Source organism: Micropterus salmoides, unplaced genomic scaffold (assembly GCF_014851395.1).
Source record: "Micropterus salmoides isolate LMB-PRFRI ecotype aquatic unplaced genomic scaffold, ASM1485139v1 Ms_hic_scaffold_10, whole genome shotgun sequence".
In the NCBI taxonomy this organism is placed as follows: domain Eukaryota; kingdom Metazoa; phylum Chordata; class Actinopteri; order Centrarchiformes; family Centrarchidae; genus Micropterus; species Micropterus salmoides.
The window spans coordinates 633,056-649,143 of record NW_024040041.1 but is presented as its reverse complement, the minus strand read 5'-3'; the positions used below and the strand labels follow the sequence as shown (position 1 = coordinate 649,143).

The 16,088-nt window shown below is 42.6% G+C and overlaps 1 protein-coding gene across 2 annotated transcripts in view; it reads right to left on the bottom strand.

The window, feature by feature from the left end:
- Window positions 1-16,088, bottom strand: part of smg1 (SMG1 nonsense mediated mRNA decay associated PI3K related kinase) — a 145,305-nt gene that overhangs the window by 119,804 nt on the left and 9,413 nt on the right. The window contains exons 3-7 of one of the 2 annotated variants that reach the window (XM_038739044.1): window positions 14,739-14,891; window positions 14,110-14,246; window positions 12,393-12,451; window positions 10,067-10,280; window positions 7,970-8,095 (exon numbers count right to left, since the gene is read on the bottom strand). In XM_038739044.1, the coding sequence (XP_038594972.1) occupies window positions 7,970-8,095; window positions 10,067-10,280; window positions 12,393-12,451; window positions 14,110-14,246; window positions 14,739-14,891 (689 nt within the window). The remainder of the gene's footprint in view (window positions 1-7,969; window positions 8,096-10,066; window positions 10,281-12,392; window positions 12,452-14,109; window positions 14,247-14,738; window positions 14,892-16,088) is intronic. The other variant, XM_038739052.1, reaches the window with a different exon arrangement.

Genomic DNA, 16,088 nt, shown 5'->3' with positions numbered 1-16,088 from the left:
CCCTCTAGCGTTTCTCCTGTTCTGGCACTTTTACAACTACTTTGATAGCTGCTGGAAACTGAGTAACATGTTATCATGTGCAGTGGACGAATAGTCTGCAGACACACAACCCACAGTTGCAGAACAACATGTAGTGTTTTTACAAGTGCAGCAACAGAGAGCTTCAGTTTACAAGCTGTTAGCAAGTCAGACAGACAAACCAAAGCTAAAAGATAACTCAATTGCATTCACTATATACATACACATTTTCTTCAATCAAGTTTCCCCCATAAAATACAACCAGAATTCAGAGTGACTGGAAAATCTCTGCAGCGCTGAGCCAAACAAACCCACTTCATTCTGCGCATGCACGCCTGCTTCTGGGAAACTGTTGCTAACAGTATTTGCCGTGAGTTTAAAAGGGCGTGGTAACCAAACCCAGTTACCATGGTTTATCATTAAACCGGTAATCGTTTCATCCTTAGTTAAAGTGACCAGAAAGCAATTACCACTCAAATGGTGAAATACAGTCCAGAGGCAGTGAGCATTGTTTATGAGTGGGCTTTGGCGCCATCTATTGTGTCTGCCGTGGTACCACAACTCACTGCCTTCGTAAAAACAACACAGTCCTCTGAATACCAACCAAATGACTCCCTGCCAAAGGCGTCACTTTGTACTGAAAAGTGGTGGGGACATTTAAGGGTTCAGATTAGGGGTGTGACCAAACACTTAGTCCACGACACATGATAATGCACAATATTGGAGTCACGAGAACAAGACAACAAAATACTCAAATGCTATTTAGAAGAACTATTCATTGATGAAATAGGGTATTTGAATGGGGGGGTTGGGAGTCCTCCCCCACAGTTTTGAGAATTAAACACTTAATTTCCTGCATTCTAGAGACATTTTGTGCACCAGCTTATGGTGGAAATGTCTACTGATATGAAAGGGAAACAAAATTCATGTGGCCGGTGGCAACTCATAATAGGCAACAAAAATATCAAATATAATGCATTAATCAGTAGCTTGTTCTTTAGCCTAAGTTACTTTTGTTTTGGACAAGGTAGATCTGTTTCTTCTGTATTTACATTGTATTTCATGTTTTCCTACTGTGCAAGTAAACCTCTCATAGAATTTTTATTTGTTATTTAACATTTCTTGCAAGCTCATTTACAGAAAGTGCTTTCAAAAAGTGGTGGGGACAGCATCCCCAGTGTAAATGACACCTATGCTCCCTGCACACAAGGACAGGATGAGGAATTTGAGAAATTATGGAATAGGGACAGTCCAAAGGTAGAAACACAGTATTACAGTATGTTTATTGGACAAGCAGGGCTGCCGCATGTGACGTTGGCTAAGTCTGCTGATTGGAGATTGAGGGATTTGAGGACATGTAATCACACTTTGAATCGGCTGACTGACTAGTCCGTCAAATGGGATCCGAAAACACTGTACAGCAAAGAGGGTGATGAATACAAAACTGTATTGCAATACAATGCAAATTAATTAAAAATTATACAACGTGATTTTCTGGATTTTTGTTTAAGATTCCGTCACTCACAGTTGAAGTGTATCTATGATAAAAATTACAGACCTCTACGTGTTTTGTAAGTAGGAAAACCTGCATAAAGGCGTCAGCTAAATGAAAATGTAATGTATTAACATGGTTAATTGGTTGAACTGTTGAGGTAAGTCCAGTAACAGGTTTCTTAGGCACCATGGGTATTAAACCAGTTTTTGATTTATTGCTACAGGCTGGAGTCATTGTCTCATGTCCCGACTCCCCTGCGCGCACACCCATTTTTCCTGTAATGAAAATCTGTGAAGAGGATCAACCTACAGAATGGCGGTTTGTCCAAGACCTGCAGGCAGTCAACGCAGCTGAACACCCTTGCGAGCACCAGAAGTGGCAAAACCTCACACAATTTGGTCATCAGGTTCCACTAGATGCCACACATTTTTCAGTATACACAAAGATAGCCAGTAATGGTTTACTTTCTCCTTTGACAGGAAAAGCTACACGTGGTCGTGCTGCCCCATGGGATACTGCAAATCACTTGGGGTTTTCCACAGCGCGCTACGTGATAGTCTCCATAGTTTACATCTACCGCACGGTTCCATTCTGCTGCAGTACGTTGATGACATCCTGGTCTGCAGTCTCTCCCGTGAAGCATGCAAACTTGATACCATTGTGATGCTAAAGCTTTTAGCCAACAATGGCCATAAGACTAGTCTGTCCAAATTGCAGTTCGCCAAGACAGAAATGAGTTACAGTGAAGGAAAAAATTATTTGATCACCTGCTGATTTTATATGTTTGCCCATTGACAAAGAAATCATGAGTCTAAAATTTTAATGGTAGGTTGATTTGAACAGTGAGAGAGAACAAAAAAATCCAGAAAAAAGCATGTCAAAAATTTTATAAATTGATTTTGATTGCATTTTAATTGAGTGAAATAAGAATTTAACTCACTCTCAATCAGAAAGATTTCTGTCCCCTAGGTGTATTTTATCCAGGTAACGAGCTGAGATTTGGAGCACACTATTAAAGGGAGCGCTCCTAATCACGTGTGTTAACTCTATAAATGACACCTGTACACAGAAGCAATTAATCAGTCAGATTCCAAACTCTCCACCATGGCCAAGACCAAAGAGCTGTCCAAGGATGTCAGGGACAAGATTGTAGACTTACACAAGGGTGGAATGGACAACAAGACCATTGCCAAGCAGCCTGGAAGGTGACAACAGTTGGTACAATTATTCGCAAAAAAAACAAACACAATCGAACTGTCAATCTCCCTCGTTCTGGGGCTCCATGCAAGATCTCACCTCATGGAGTTGTAACGATCATGACAACAGTAAGGAATCAGTCTAGAACTACACTGGAGGATCACAAAAAAGCAAACAATTGGTAACGCACTACACCATGAAGGACTGAAATCCTGCAGCGCCCGCAAGGTCCCCTTTCTCAAAAGAGCACTTGTACAGGCCCGTCTGATGTTTGCCAATGAACATCTGAATGATTCAGAGGAGAACTGGGTGACAGTGTTGTGGTCAGATGAGACCAAAATTGAGCTCTTTGGCATCAGCTCAACTCGCTGTTTGAGTTGCCAAACACGAGCCTCGAAAACCTTAAAGATTTGGAGAAGATGTGCAAAGAGGAGTGGGACAACATCCCTCCTGAGAAGTGTGCAAACCCGGTGGCCAACTACAAAAAACATCTGACCTCCATGATTGCAAACACTGGTTTTGCCACCAAGTACTAAGCCATGTTTTGCAGAAGGGTCAAATACTTATTTCACTCATAAAAATGCAAATCAATTTATAACATTTTTGAAAAGCGTTTCTCAGATTTTTTTGGTTGTTATTCTGTCTCTCACTGTTCAAATAAACCTACCATTAAAATTATAGACTGATAATTTCTTTGTCAGTGGGCAAATGTACAAAATCAGCAGGGGCATCAAATATTTTTCCCCTCGTTGCATCTGATGCACGGGGTCACCGCAGAAGGCAAATCTCTCTCTCCCCCAAACGTCTTTTGACTATTCAGTTTGTTCCAAAACAAAGAAACAGTTGATGAGATTTCCAGGAATGACGTCATACTGTAGACAATGGCTGCCAAACTACTCTCAAAGAGAGGTTCCCCTCTCTTCCATGATTCATGGTAAAAGTCTGTGACAGAAAAAGCTTTCACAGACTTCAAGGGCTCTTTACAATCTTGGCCCACAATGGGACAAAACCTGCCCGACCGGGTGCATGACTTCTGTTCTGACTCATGATCATGGGGGAAAACGACCTGTAGGTTATTTTCCCTCCAGACTTGACCCTGTTGCTGTTGGACTACCACTATGCCTCCGAGCTGTAGCAGCAGCAGAAAAAGCAGTGGTTGCATCACAAAACATTGTAGGATATGGTGGTCTCACACTCCTGGTGCCGCATGCAGTTTCACACACAAAAGACATCCTCCCTACCCCAGCAGATGGGGATCACCATGACTGTGTAGTTTCCATAAACCAGGTGTGCACTCCCAGACCAAATATAACGGACATTCCTCTGGCAAATGAATTGTTCGTGGATGGATCGGCGTCCTGCTCTTTTAGACACTGGTGAAGGTTTGGTGGGGTTTGCAATTGTCACTCTGCATGTAACATTGTTCAGTGGTAAATTACCTGCAAGTTTCTCTGATCAAGCTGCAGAGCTAGTGGCTCTCACAGAAGCCTGCAAATTGGTTAAGGGTAAAACAACATCTACACCAACTTACGTTATGCATTTGCAACAATTCATGATTGTGCTGCTTTATGGCGTCAGAGATTTTCGAACATCTGCAGGAAAACCAATAGCACACCACAACCTTGCGTCTGGCCTGCTGGACGCTGTTCTGCTCTCTACTGCTATTGCAGTAAGAAAATGTGATGGACACTAACAAAACAGATTCCATTTCCACAGGAAATGCTGCAGCGGATGCGGCTGCTAAGACAGCAGCAGTGTCCGGCCTCCAGGTTTATTCCATGCTGTTTAATGTTGGATAAACCGGATGAGGTGTCTCCATGATGATGATGTTCACACAATTCAGTCTCTCTACTCCACAGGAGCGTGTACAGTGGGCTAAATCTAGGGCGTTGTTCAAAAACTCTGTGTGGATTGATGTTTGCCACATGCTCTCAACCCTTGTTATGCTCAACTGGCTCATGGGAGAGATGACGTGAGGGGGGATGTGCTCAGAAATTAATTCTGCGTGGTACACATGGGGGTTTTCCGTTTTTGCCCAGGACTTTTGCAGGAAATGTACATTTGGGCAGCTAAGGGGCTATTTACATGCCAGCGGCTGGTCATCCACCACCAGACAAGCCTTTTCATTACTTTATGTTGGATTTCATTCATCCAACACCATGTCAGGGAAAGATATACTGCCTTATACAGCCTGTGCGGAATGCTCACATGTAGTTTCCAAATTTCTCTGACGCTCGCCAGACCCCAGCCTGGGCACGCATGCTCAAACGCGGCTACAAAATTGAAACGACCCTGTTCAAAACTTATGAAACTTATGCTAGATGTCCACTCCTTGTGAGACTCAAAGGTTAACGGCTGGTCAGTCAGTGGGGCATTTCCCTGGGCTCACACACCTGGGACTGCACCACTTCATGCACAGTAGACAACCACACTGACTGCCACGCTGCATACAAGCCTAGTGTTGATATGCTATTACACCAACTCTGTGAAATTCCTGACCTGTACTGGTGCTGTGGGAGTGGCCAGCTGTACCAAACTCTGCCGGAAGGATGGAGAGGTACATGTGCGCAAGTAGCATTGGCATTGGATGTCCTTATCATACCATACCTCACAGCCTCACAGGCAGAAACGCTCCACCTGAGACTTTTCCTCTATTGATCCTAATGTTTACATACAACCCCAATTCCAATAAAGTTGGGACGTTGTGTAAAATGTAAATAAAACCAGAATACATTCATTTGCAAATGCTTTTCTACCTATATTCAATTTAATACACTACAAAGACAAGATATTTAATGTTCAGTTAATTTAAATTTGATTACTGTTCGAAATTTATTCTTTTTTAAATGACATTTTTAAAAAGCAATTATTAGTAATAAAAAAACAATATACCAAGTATAGATAAAGAACCAATAAATAGTATCAAAAGCCTAACAATATAATATAAATGGCAGCAGGTAAAGACAAAGTTTATGATAATTTATCACTCACTGTCCATCTCTGGGATGGATCTCCAATTCATTTAATTTATTATTTATTAGGGCTGGACCCGAATGATCGTTGGATACACATTCAATTTTTATTTTCCTGTCGCTAGTGCTGCTCTTGGTGGGAACTGTTGGGTTTCTGTAAATATCATCACAGAGTACGGTCTAGACCTGCTCTTTTCTGAAAAGCGCTCAGAGATAACTGTTGTGATTTGGCGAATAAAATTGAATTGAGGGTTTTTTACTAACAACAACATAATGAACACATTTAAATCATTATAAACTCAGCAAAAAAAGAAACGTCCTCTGACTTTCAACTGTTTTTTCTTTCAGTAAACTTAATGTGTGTAAATATTTGTATGAACACTAAAAGAGTCAACACCATAAGACATAAACGAAAAATGTTTCACAGACATGTGACTAACAGAAAGAGAATAATCTGTCCCTGAATGAAGGGAGGCTCAAAATCAAAAGTGCCAGTCAGTATCTGGTGTGGCCACCAGCTGCTTGAAGTACTGCAGTGCATCTCCTCCTCATGGACTGGACCAGATTTGTCAGTTCTTGCTGTGAGATGTTACCCCACTCTTCCACCAAGGCACTTGCAAGTTCCTGGACATTTCTGGGGGGAATGGCCCTAGCCCTCACCCTGCGATCCAACAGGTCCCAGACGTGCTCAATGGGATTGAGATCCGGGCTCTTCGCTGGCCATGGCAGAACACTGACATTGCTGTCATGCAGAAACTCACGCACAGAACGAGCAGTATGGCTGGTGGCATTGTCCTGCTGGAGGATCATCTCCGGATGAGCATGCATAAAGGGTACCACATGAGGGAGGAGGATGTCTTCCCTGTACCGCAAGGCATTGAGATTGCCTGCAATGACAACAAGCTCAGTCCGATGGTGATGTGATATACCGCCCCAGACCATGACGGACCCCCCACCTCCAAATCGATCCCGCTCCAGAGTACAGGCCTCGGTGTAACGCTCATTCCTTCGACGATAAACACGAATCCGTCCATCCCTGGTGAGACAAAACCGTGACTCATCAGTGAAGAGCACTTTTTGCCATTCCTGTCTGGTCCAGCGAAGGTGGGTTTGTGCCCATAGGCGGCGTTGGTGCTGGTGATGTCTGGTAAGGACCTGCCTTACAACAGGCCTACAAGCCCTCAGTCCAGCCTCTCTCAGCCTATTGCGGACAGTCTGAGCACTGATAGAGGGATTGTGTGTTCCTGGTGTGACTCGGGCATTTGTTGTGGCCATCCTGTACCTGTCACGCAGGTGTGATATTCGGATATACCGATCCTGTGCAGGTGTTGTTACACGTGGTCTTCCACTGCGAGGATGATCAGCTGTCCTTCCTGTCTCCCTGTAGCGCTGTCGTAGGCGTCTCACAGTGCGGACATGGCAATTTATTGCCCTGGCCACATCAGCAGTCCTCATGCTTCCCTGCAGCATGCCTAATGCACGTTCACGCAGATGAGCAGGGACCCTGGGCATCTTTCTTTGGGTGTTTTTCACAGTCGGTAGACAAGTCTCTTTAGTGTCCTGCGTTTTTAGAACTGTGACCTTAAGTGCCTACTCTCTGTAAGCTGTTAAGGTCTTAATGACCATTCCACAGGTGCATGTTAATTAATTGATTATGGTAAATTGAACATGCATGGAAAACATTGTTTAAACCCTTTACAATGAAGATCTGTAAAGTTGTTTGGATTTTTATAACATTATTGTTGAAATACACAGTCCTGAAAAAGGGACGTTTCTTTTTTTGCTGAGTTTATATTCGGCCGATTAAAGAAAACCATGAAGTAGGCTATAATAAAAGTTAAGTGATAACACGTAACGTGTTGTTTTAGTCCCCTTACCGGAACTAGCGCTCATTCCGTCTGCTCTCCATGGACGCCTGTCTGTCTAATATATTCCTGTATTGTGCTGTGGACTGGCTCAATTCATCCTCTCCGGTAGGTACAGTTCCAACCTGCTGTGCACAGCAGCCACCAACCCGGTTCGGCACAAACCTAATATTCCGCTCTTCCCCAGCTCAATCTTCCATCCCTTCGACCCCGCAGTAAATATTCCTCTTTTATCTAACTCCTTATTCTCTTAGTCCTACACTAGGGTCTTCTGGCCTAGACATAGCAACACTTTGTTTTTAACTGTGCTAATAATAACTATATAATAACGCAACCATTGAGCGGACAGCCCTGTAATATGTATAAGTGTATAATAAAGTAAAAGGAGACATAGCTGGACCAATGAGTGCGGAGACACTCACCCTGAAGTTGGTGCTGAAGACATGCGGGTAGCAGCGAGCAACCTGAAGAATACACTTTACACTCTGACAAAGCAGCTCTGGTGTGTCTACATTCTCCAGGATGGACTGCAGGTTGCTCATCACCAGCTGAAAGAAAAACAAAACACTCAGTCCTTACCTGCCACCCGCCAGTATACACTTCTGTACTAGCATGATGTACATGAGGTTTTTTTGTGGTATTAATATGGTAAAATTCAATGAGAGGTACACGGTATTATTAGAAGTGGATTCTAAATGGAACGGGCTCTTGGAACCCAACCTTACATGTGATGAGTTCTATACAATAAGGTACAGTATCTATTTCAACTGACATAAAACTAGGATAGCTCCATCTTTATGGCCACAGAGGGCAAGATAAGGAAGGTTTGGGTTTGGCTCGCTGGCCATTTAACGTTCGCTGTGTAACTGGTTTTAATAATCAAGTGGTAAGTAATATACTATTATATGAAATTCTAATGACTATAGTAATTAAATATATTATTTTTATACTAACAGTAAACTATTAACTAAACATTATACTCTTTATAAAATACACTCGTGTACAGTTCCTCCTCCAGGTTGTGGACAGAGACTCAGACAGATGTACATTGAGCCGGTGTGCCAATATTTGCTGCTTCCAGCTGCCTCCTCCGTAGAGCAACACGCTCCCCTTGTTCTGTTTTACTTGTTATTGTTTTCTATATTGTTTAATGTTATTCAAGTTTAGGAATACACTGGCATATTACAAAATGTCAGTATTTCACACATTCCTTGATAATCAAGCAAGTAGACTCAGTACCATTTGTTCCATTACAGTATGACTTTGTCTCCTTATCGTGCAGCTCTAATAAAAAACAAACTTGACAGGAGAATGTGAGGTCCTCCACACAAACTCTGAGGCATGGGTACGCACATAAATTGGAGAAATGAGAAACGGCGACTCACATGACAGAATGATGAAACGGTTTGAAATGAATAGGCTTACTATTGTGTTAAATAAATCGAAATATTACCTCTGAGTATTATAGCCCAATAAAACTTATTTAATATTATTAGTTCATTTGCCAAACAGATGAAAGCCTTTGCGGCTTAACAACCTGTTTGACTGAAGTGCACAATAAAAACATAATTTCAGATCATTTGCAGCGCACACAAAGAGAAACATGATTTAGGACAATTAATACAAACATATTTATTTATGTTTGTACAAAAATGTACCAAATATTTATTCTCGTAAATAAAGTGAAAAGTAGGACAAATTACATTTAAATTGATGCCATTTTTGTTGCCTCAGTCGAGCAAATACGAGTGCATAGTTTCACATATTTTTATCAGATGTTCGTTACCTTATGGTATTTGAGCCAAACGCTGTGCACCAGCATGTGGATGCGCTGCTTGTAAAAGCACAGTATGGAAAAACACATAACTGTTTATTAAGTAAATCAGTGTTCTTCTGTCACGTAAAACAAGTCATATTTCTTTTAACTCAGCCTCGTTCAGTGAGTGGACTGTTTGTGTAGCCTAAATAAATGTGTAAACAGTGGAATACATTTAGTTTAATCTTTTCAAATGGGGGAATCCAAATTATGTATCTGGGTCATCCAGTGCATCTTATGCGTCCCACTCCGCCACCGTCACTACTGAGTAGGGAAGCGGTTTCTTGCAGATCACTTATTAAAAAGGGGTTGAGCTCCGATGCTCCCTTTCCTCTGGTGCAGAAGGATTGCCTATGTGTGTGTGTTTTACCCACCAAACAACTTAATTTTTCCTGCTTCAACCTCACCAAAAGGAACGTCAGTGTCACAATGGGTAAATTTATTTTTTTAGCTTTTCTGCCAGAATTTGCCGTCAGACAAGGAGACGGCTCACACGCGGCACATTTCAAGTAGACTGCGGTTAATAACGAGAAATCGGCGTAGGACGTGCATGCGCACTGTAAAAATCACAATATTTGTGTGTACGCACTTTCTATGTTTTGGACGTATGCAACGTTATGGTGTCTTTTTAACCCCCCCCCCCCCAATACAGTTTTATAAATGAGCTGTACAGAAGTCAACTGAAGCCCCTTCATGTGCTTACCTGCATGACGTGAGAGAAGCCCTTCCTCTCTCCAGCAGCCTCCAAAGCATGCTGTGCTGCCACCAGGTACAACAACTTCACCTCATCACGGCTACTTGAAGTGAACTTGAGAAAGAGCCACTTGAAGATGCGCTCAGCCTCGTAGCTGAGCACTGTGCAGAGGAGACCCAGGCAGGCGGCTGCGTCCTGACGCAACTCCCACAGCAGCTTACTGCTAAACACGTCACACCACCGGCAAGGAGACCACATGTTAGAGACCACATGGAATTTGGGACTAGCAGAGTGTAATTATTGTTGAAATAACAAGGTGTGCATTATGGTGAGAGTCATGTCATGTTTCTGAGACAACCTGTTCTCCAGACCATTGTCATGTCTCAAGACATGCATCCCCGTTTACATTTAGTTTTTTCCACTCATCCATGTGATAGTCGTTAGGTTGTTGATATTAAATTGTAAAATATAATTAAAGCTGCAAGCAGCGTTGGGCGGGCCCTCGCCAGCCGAGTTGCATATTCTCGAGCTCTGCCGGTGAGGCTACGCGGTTCCGACACGGCATGAAGGTGTTATGTGTCACTTCCTGTGTCCCCTATGTGGAGCTACATAGCACTTGCCGCTATGAATATAAATTGGTATTGGTGTGTAGATGTCTGCGGGGTGGGAGAGTTATCAAGCACGTAAAGTTTGGTGCAGATGTGAGCATGTACACTGAAGTTACAACAACTTCCTGTGTCATGGCGAAGAGTTGATCTTTGACGCCACGCCACGGACACGCCCATTGACGAAAACTCACAGATAGCACAACTTTTCATCTTCTATGCCTTTAGAAGGCACAGCACAAATTTGAAGTCTGTTCGCCTAAATCCCTAGGAGGAGTTTGTGAAACTACGGAGTGTGTAAATCATCCAAAAATTGCCGTAAAATTCAAAATGGCCGACTTCCTGTTGGGTTTAGGGCATCGCTCCAAGAGGCTTTTTGGTACGTCTGGACATGTGCCACAGAAATTTCATACATGTAGGTGAAACGTGCGGCGGGGGCTGCTTCGTTAAAGATCATTTCCTGTTGCCAGCAGGTGGTGCTATGACCATGGGTGAATGTTGGCATGTACATGTGTTCAAGGCGGGACTCTTATGAAAGATGTAAAATTTCGTAAGGATCTGAGCATGCACACTGAGTTTATAACAACTTCCTGTGTCATGGCTAATCATCAATTTTGGACGACACGCCACGGACACGCCCATCGACGAAAACTCAAAGATAGCACAACTTTTCATCGTCAATGCCTTTAGAAGGTACAGCAGAAATTTGACGTCGATCCGACTAAATCCCTAGGAGGAGTTCGTTAAAGTACGAAGTGTGTAAATCATCCAAAAATGGCCGTAAAATTCAAAATGGCTGACTTCCTGTTGGGTTTAGGGTATGGGTTCTTGAGGCTTTTTTGTACATCTTGATATGATACATGACCCCTGAACATTTCGTGCATGTAGGTTGAACGTGGACGAGGGGCTAATTTTTTCCAATTTACTAGGTGTTGCTAGCAAGTCATTTTGCCACGCCCATGCGCGAAACCCATAAAATATGAAATTTTTCACCACTTCTGACATGTGTGCAAAGTTTGGTGAGTTTTCGAGTATGTTCAGGCCCCCAAAATTGAGCTTACTTTGCAGGGGAAAAAAAAAAAAATCCTTTACAATTTCACACAGTTGGTGCTCTGGCCCTAAATATAAGCACTACATGCATTTCAAAAATCTTCAGTAGGAGAGCATTTCAATGAAATCTTTTTTTATGCACACGTTTCAGGCTGACATGCTTCCTCAGAATGAACACAAAAAAAAATCCTAACCGAACATAATCGTTATCACAAAATAATCTGTTTTTTTATGTTATAACTTGCTTCTTGTCTGGAATACAGCATTTCTTATTATTACATTGTTGTACTTTATGTTGGAATGTCTGGCATGGCTCTGCCTTTGTGTAATGATGTGCATTGATCTGCATATCGAGTATTTGCCAGTATTCCTAAAAACTAAGTCATGTAGCAGAAAAATCAAACAGATCAAAAAGCCTTTGTGATTTCTGATCGGTTTAAAATTGTCAGTATGCTGGCCACTCTGGCTAAACCCAGTTCTGACAGCAAAGGGATAGAAAACATCTACCCCCTAGGCAAAAGTGCAGGCAGGTTCTTAGACGGAGTTGTTTGACTGAATGTGAATATTGTTTTGTTATTTCCATTTTACTTGGATTTTGACCAAGATGGACTCTGACATTCTTTCCACCAGTACTGACAAAACCTGAGCCTATTAAACCTAGACTCCCAGCTTTCTTTTACCTCTCATTAAGAATGTCATTCAAGGTGCCAAGGATGGTATCCAACTGTTTGGCAAGGGTCTGTGCGAGAGAAAATACAAAGCATTAGGAAAGTGATGCGTTAGTACACTGCTCAAAAAATATGGGACACTCATCACAGCATAAGATCAAGTCAATTAACCTTCAGAGATATCAATCTGTCCAGTTAGATTGTGAATCACTGTCATCTGTTTTGGTGCAAATCAAAGTGAAAACAGGTGCACTGGAGAGGCAACAGTAAGCCCAAAAACGGTAATGGTTTTGCACGTTGTGGCAACAGAGAGTTGCTCTCTCCTTCTCCTTCCTGATAGACTGTTCTCTAGTTTTGCATTTTGCTAGTGTCCTTGTCACTACTTGTAGCATGAGGTAGTACCTGCAGCCCATTCAGGTTGCACAGGTAGTCCAGCTCCCCCAGGATGGCACATCCACATGTGCCATCGCAGGAAGGTTTGCTGTGTCTCCCAGCACAATCTCAAGAGCACGGAGGAGATCCCAGGAGGCCGTGGACGAGGAGAGCTGGACAGGATTGTAGAAGGGCATCAACCCAGCCGCAGGGGCCGCTCACTGATGCCCTGATCCAGGTCTGGGAGGAGATTCCCCATCTCATCAAGAGAGCATGCCTAGACGTTGCTGGAAGTGAATCTGGCACATAGGGGCCATACACACTACTGACTGACATTGTGTGATAAAAGTCGCTCAGGTTGGATCAAACTTTATTTACTTTGATTTTCAGTGTGATGCTGCTTTGCCCCTTGTCCAGTAGACCTAATAGTCACTTGGTTTTATTTTCATTGGCCAACTTTTGTATTAAACTATTTTTTCTTATCTTGCTTTTTAACCGAGCGCTGACTGTCTTGTCGTCTGTTGGTACCTTTGAAATACCTGGTTGTTAAGTAAGGTGCAGTAATTGTCATGTACTAAAAGACATGTGTCCTTTTGTTTGTGTGTAAATATATTGAACATGGAATGACAACATTATTTACATTAAATGAAGCAGAATGTTACTCCTTCACTTAGTGCATATATTTAAAAGTGGCAGACAATTTCAGACCCTGTACGTACCATTTCAAAATGCACCCACATTGTTTAGCATTTTGTGGTTTCAGTCCAATCAGACTATTTTTCCAGTCATATTTTTCGTCATTGAAGGCATACTACTAGCTACTATACTACTAGCTTGGATAGGGGAGGGGCGGGGTTGAAATTTGTTGTAATTTGCAACCCTCACCACTAGATATCACTAAATCTTACAGACTTAACCTTTAACTTTGGTTGCCAAAGATTCGGTGCACCCCTATTGGAAATGATCACCTCGTTATGAATTGCTGAAGCTGCTTGATAACAAGCTGATCATTTAAATCAGGACACTGGGTACATCACGAGAGGTTTGGAAAATAATTGAACACATGCCCCACCCTCCCGTCAGCTACCACCACAACTGGAATCTAATTCTGTGGGAAACACGGTAGATTAAAAAAGTCAAAAAGAGACCAGTACTGGAGTCCGGGAGGGAGTATGAGGGCTGCAGGAGCTTGTTTAATAGAGTCTGAGGCAGCTGGTCAGTAACTGTATGCTTGACTGCCACACAGGAACACTTTTCTAAAATGTGGAGCCTTAGAGAAGAGGGAAGAATAATTTTGACCGTACTAAGACTATTTCTATAATGAAGAGGGAGATAATCACTTTACAGTCTGACTGACCACTTTGCTCTCGCCATGGCTGATGAATTCCTTCAGCTGTTTGAGGGTGGCCAGCCTGCGGTCGCGATCATCTTCTCTGGAGACTCGACGCAGGAGGTTGGCCAGCCGAGATTCATCTGAGTGAGCCATCCCTCTGTCTGCAACAACACCACTGCATGTCAGGAACACACACTCATTCTCTGTACAATCACATGCTGCCATGTGCAGGTTCAACTGCGCATCATCATTAGTATTTTAAGTCCCATATTGACTCGGCTATGAACTAAAAATCAACGACAGATGATACTGCTCATTTCTCATGAGTAGATACTACTGTGACGAAATGACGCTCGAGACATAACGTTACATCATAGGACCCGAAAGTCTCGATAGCAGTATCGATAAGCTCGAACCTTATCGGGTTTTGAGAAATTTTGGAACCGGGTCTCGATCCCCATCCCTAGTTACCTTGATAGAGAGCTGCATCCCAAACCACTAAGAAAAAAAAAAAAAAAAAAAAAAAAAAAAAAAAACACAGAAGACTTTCAGTAACAGCCTGGATATGTGGGAACTAAATCCTGGGCACACATCTTATGCTCATGCCCTTTTCACTAAAATCATCTCTTGTTGTGTTGTTCGTCAGAGCTTACCTTGCGATTTCTTCATGTCCTTCGAAGCTAAAGCACAGTTTCCATGCTGAAAAGGCATCAAATCCGTTGTTACGTCATTGGGCCTCAACTCTTGCCCCACCGACTTCCAACCAAACATATTATCACAGACACCCTGGCCAGCTGCATATCCACCTATGGAACACAAACCATGTTTGAGTAAACTGATGTATTACATAGAAGCCACATACACTGTAAAACAAGATGCAACTTTTGTTTCATGCATGTTTGAGATTTTAATTGAAGTTACAAAGAACTGCATGAACATTTTTGTTCAGCTTTTGACAGGTGAGAATGCGATATGCATTGTCTACGATCAGGACATGAAATTAACAACTGCCAAGTGCAAAAATGCGGGTAGATTTTCCCTTTGGTGGCTAAATGTTGGAAAGCTATGCGTTTGGCATGATATTGCCATATAATATGTCCTTGATGGTAACTAACATCAGCCCAGTGTTCCTGATTGTTGTGTGTGGCACTGAGATTGGCCCTGCTGTACTCAGAGATATAATATTGTGTGACATACAGATTAGGGAGTGAATGTTGTTTATGTTCCTTTAGATGTATAGATCTATATAAATCTATGAGATATATAGATTTGTAAGACGGTGGGCATTAGGAGATAGGAGTCGGAAGCGAAGGTGAGGAGAGTGTAGCCGCTTTCATATCCCGCAATAAACGCAGAAAGAATATCCGGCAAATGCAGCATTATTCATAATAATAATAACAAATGTTTGCAGCATAATCCTGCAACCCTGCGTGCTTTCACATAGCGATCTGGCTGTACCGGAACCAGTGACGTAGAAAAAGAATGTTACGTGTAACAACACCAGCATGTCGGCTGTGGCTTTTTACCATCGTTCCACCTCTATTACTATCAACATTTCCAGCTCAGAGGCGGATCCTATTTGAGCCCGCTCTCTCCAGCTCCTCACCTGTAGCGGCTGAGGAGGTATAGAGCGGGTTGCCCGTTAATTGGAAGGTCAGCGGTTCAGTCCCGGGCTGCCTGTCGAAGTATCCTTGGGCAAGATACCGAACCCCGAATTGCCCCTGGTGGCTGTTCTGCCAGTGTATGAATGTGTGTGAATGTTAGTTTCTGTTTGAGTGGATGTCAATGGTGAATGCAGATGTAGTGTAAAAGTGCTTTGAGTGGTCGAAAAGACTAGAAAGGCGCTACACACATACGGAGCATCTACATTTACCTTCCATACAGAACAGCAAACCGGCATATTGGTGCAACGCTCCCGGAAAAAATGCAGTGTGAAAGCGACTTGTGTTAGGAGCTATGAAAGTCGTGCTTTAAGGGTTTTTTTTTTTTTTAGCAAGGAGTAC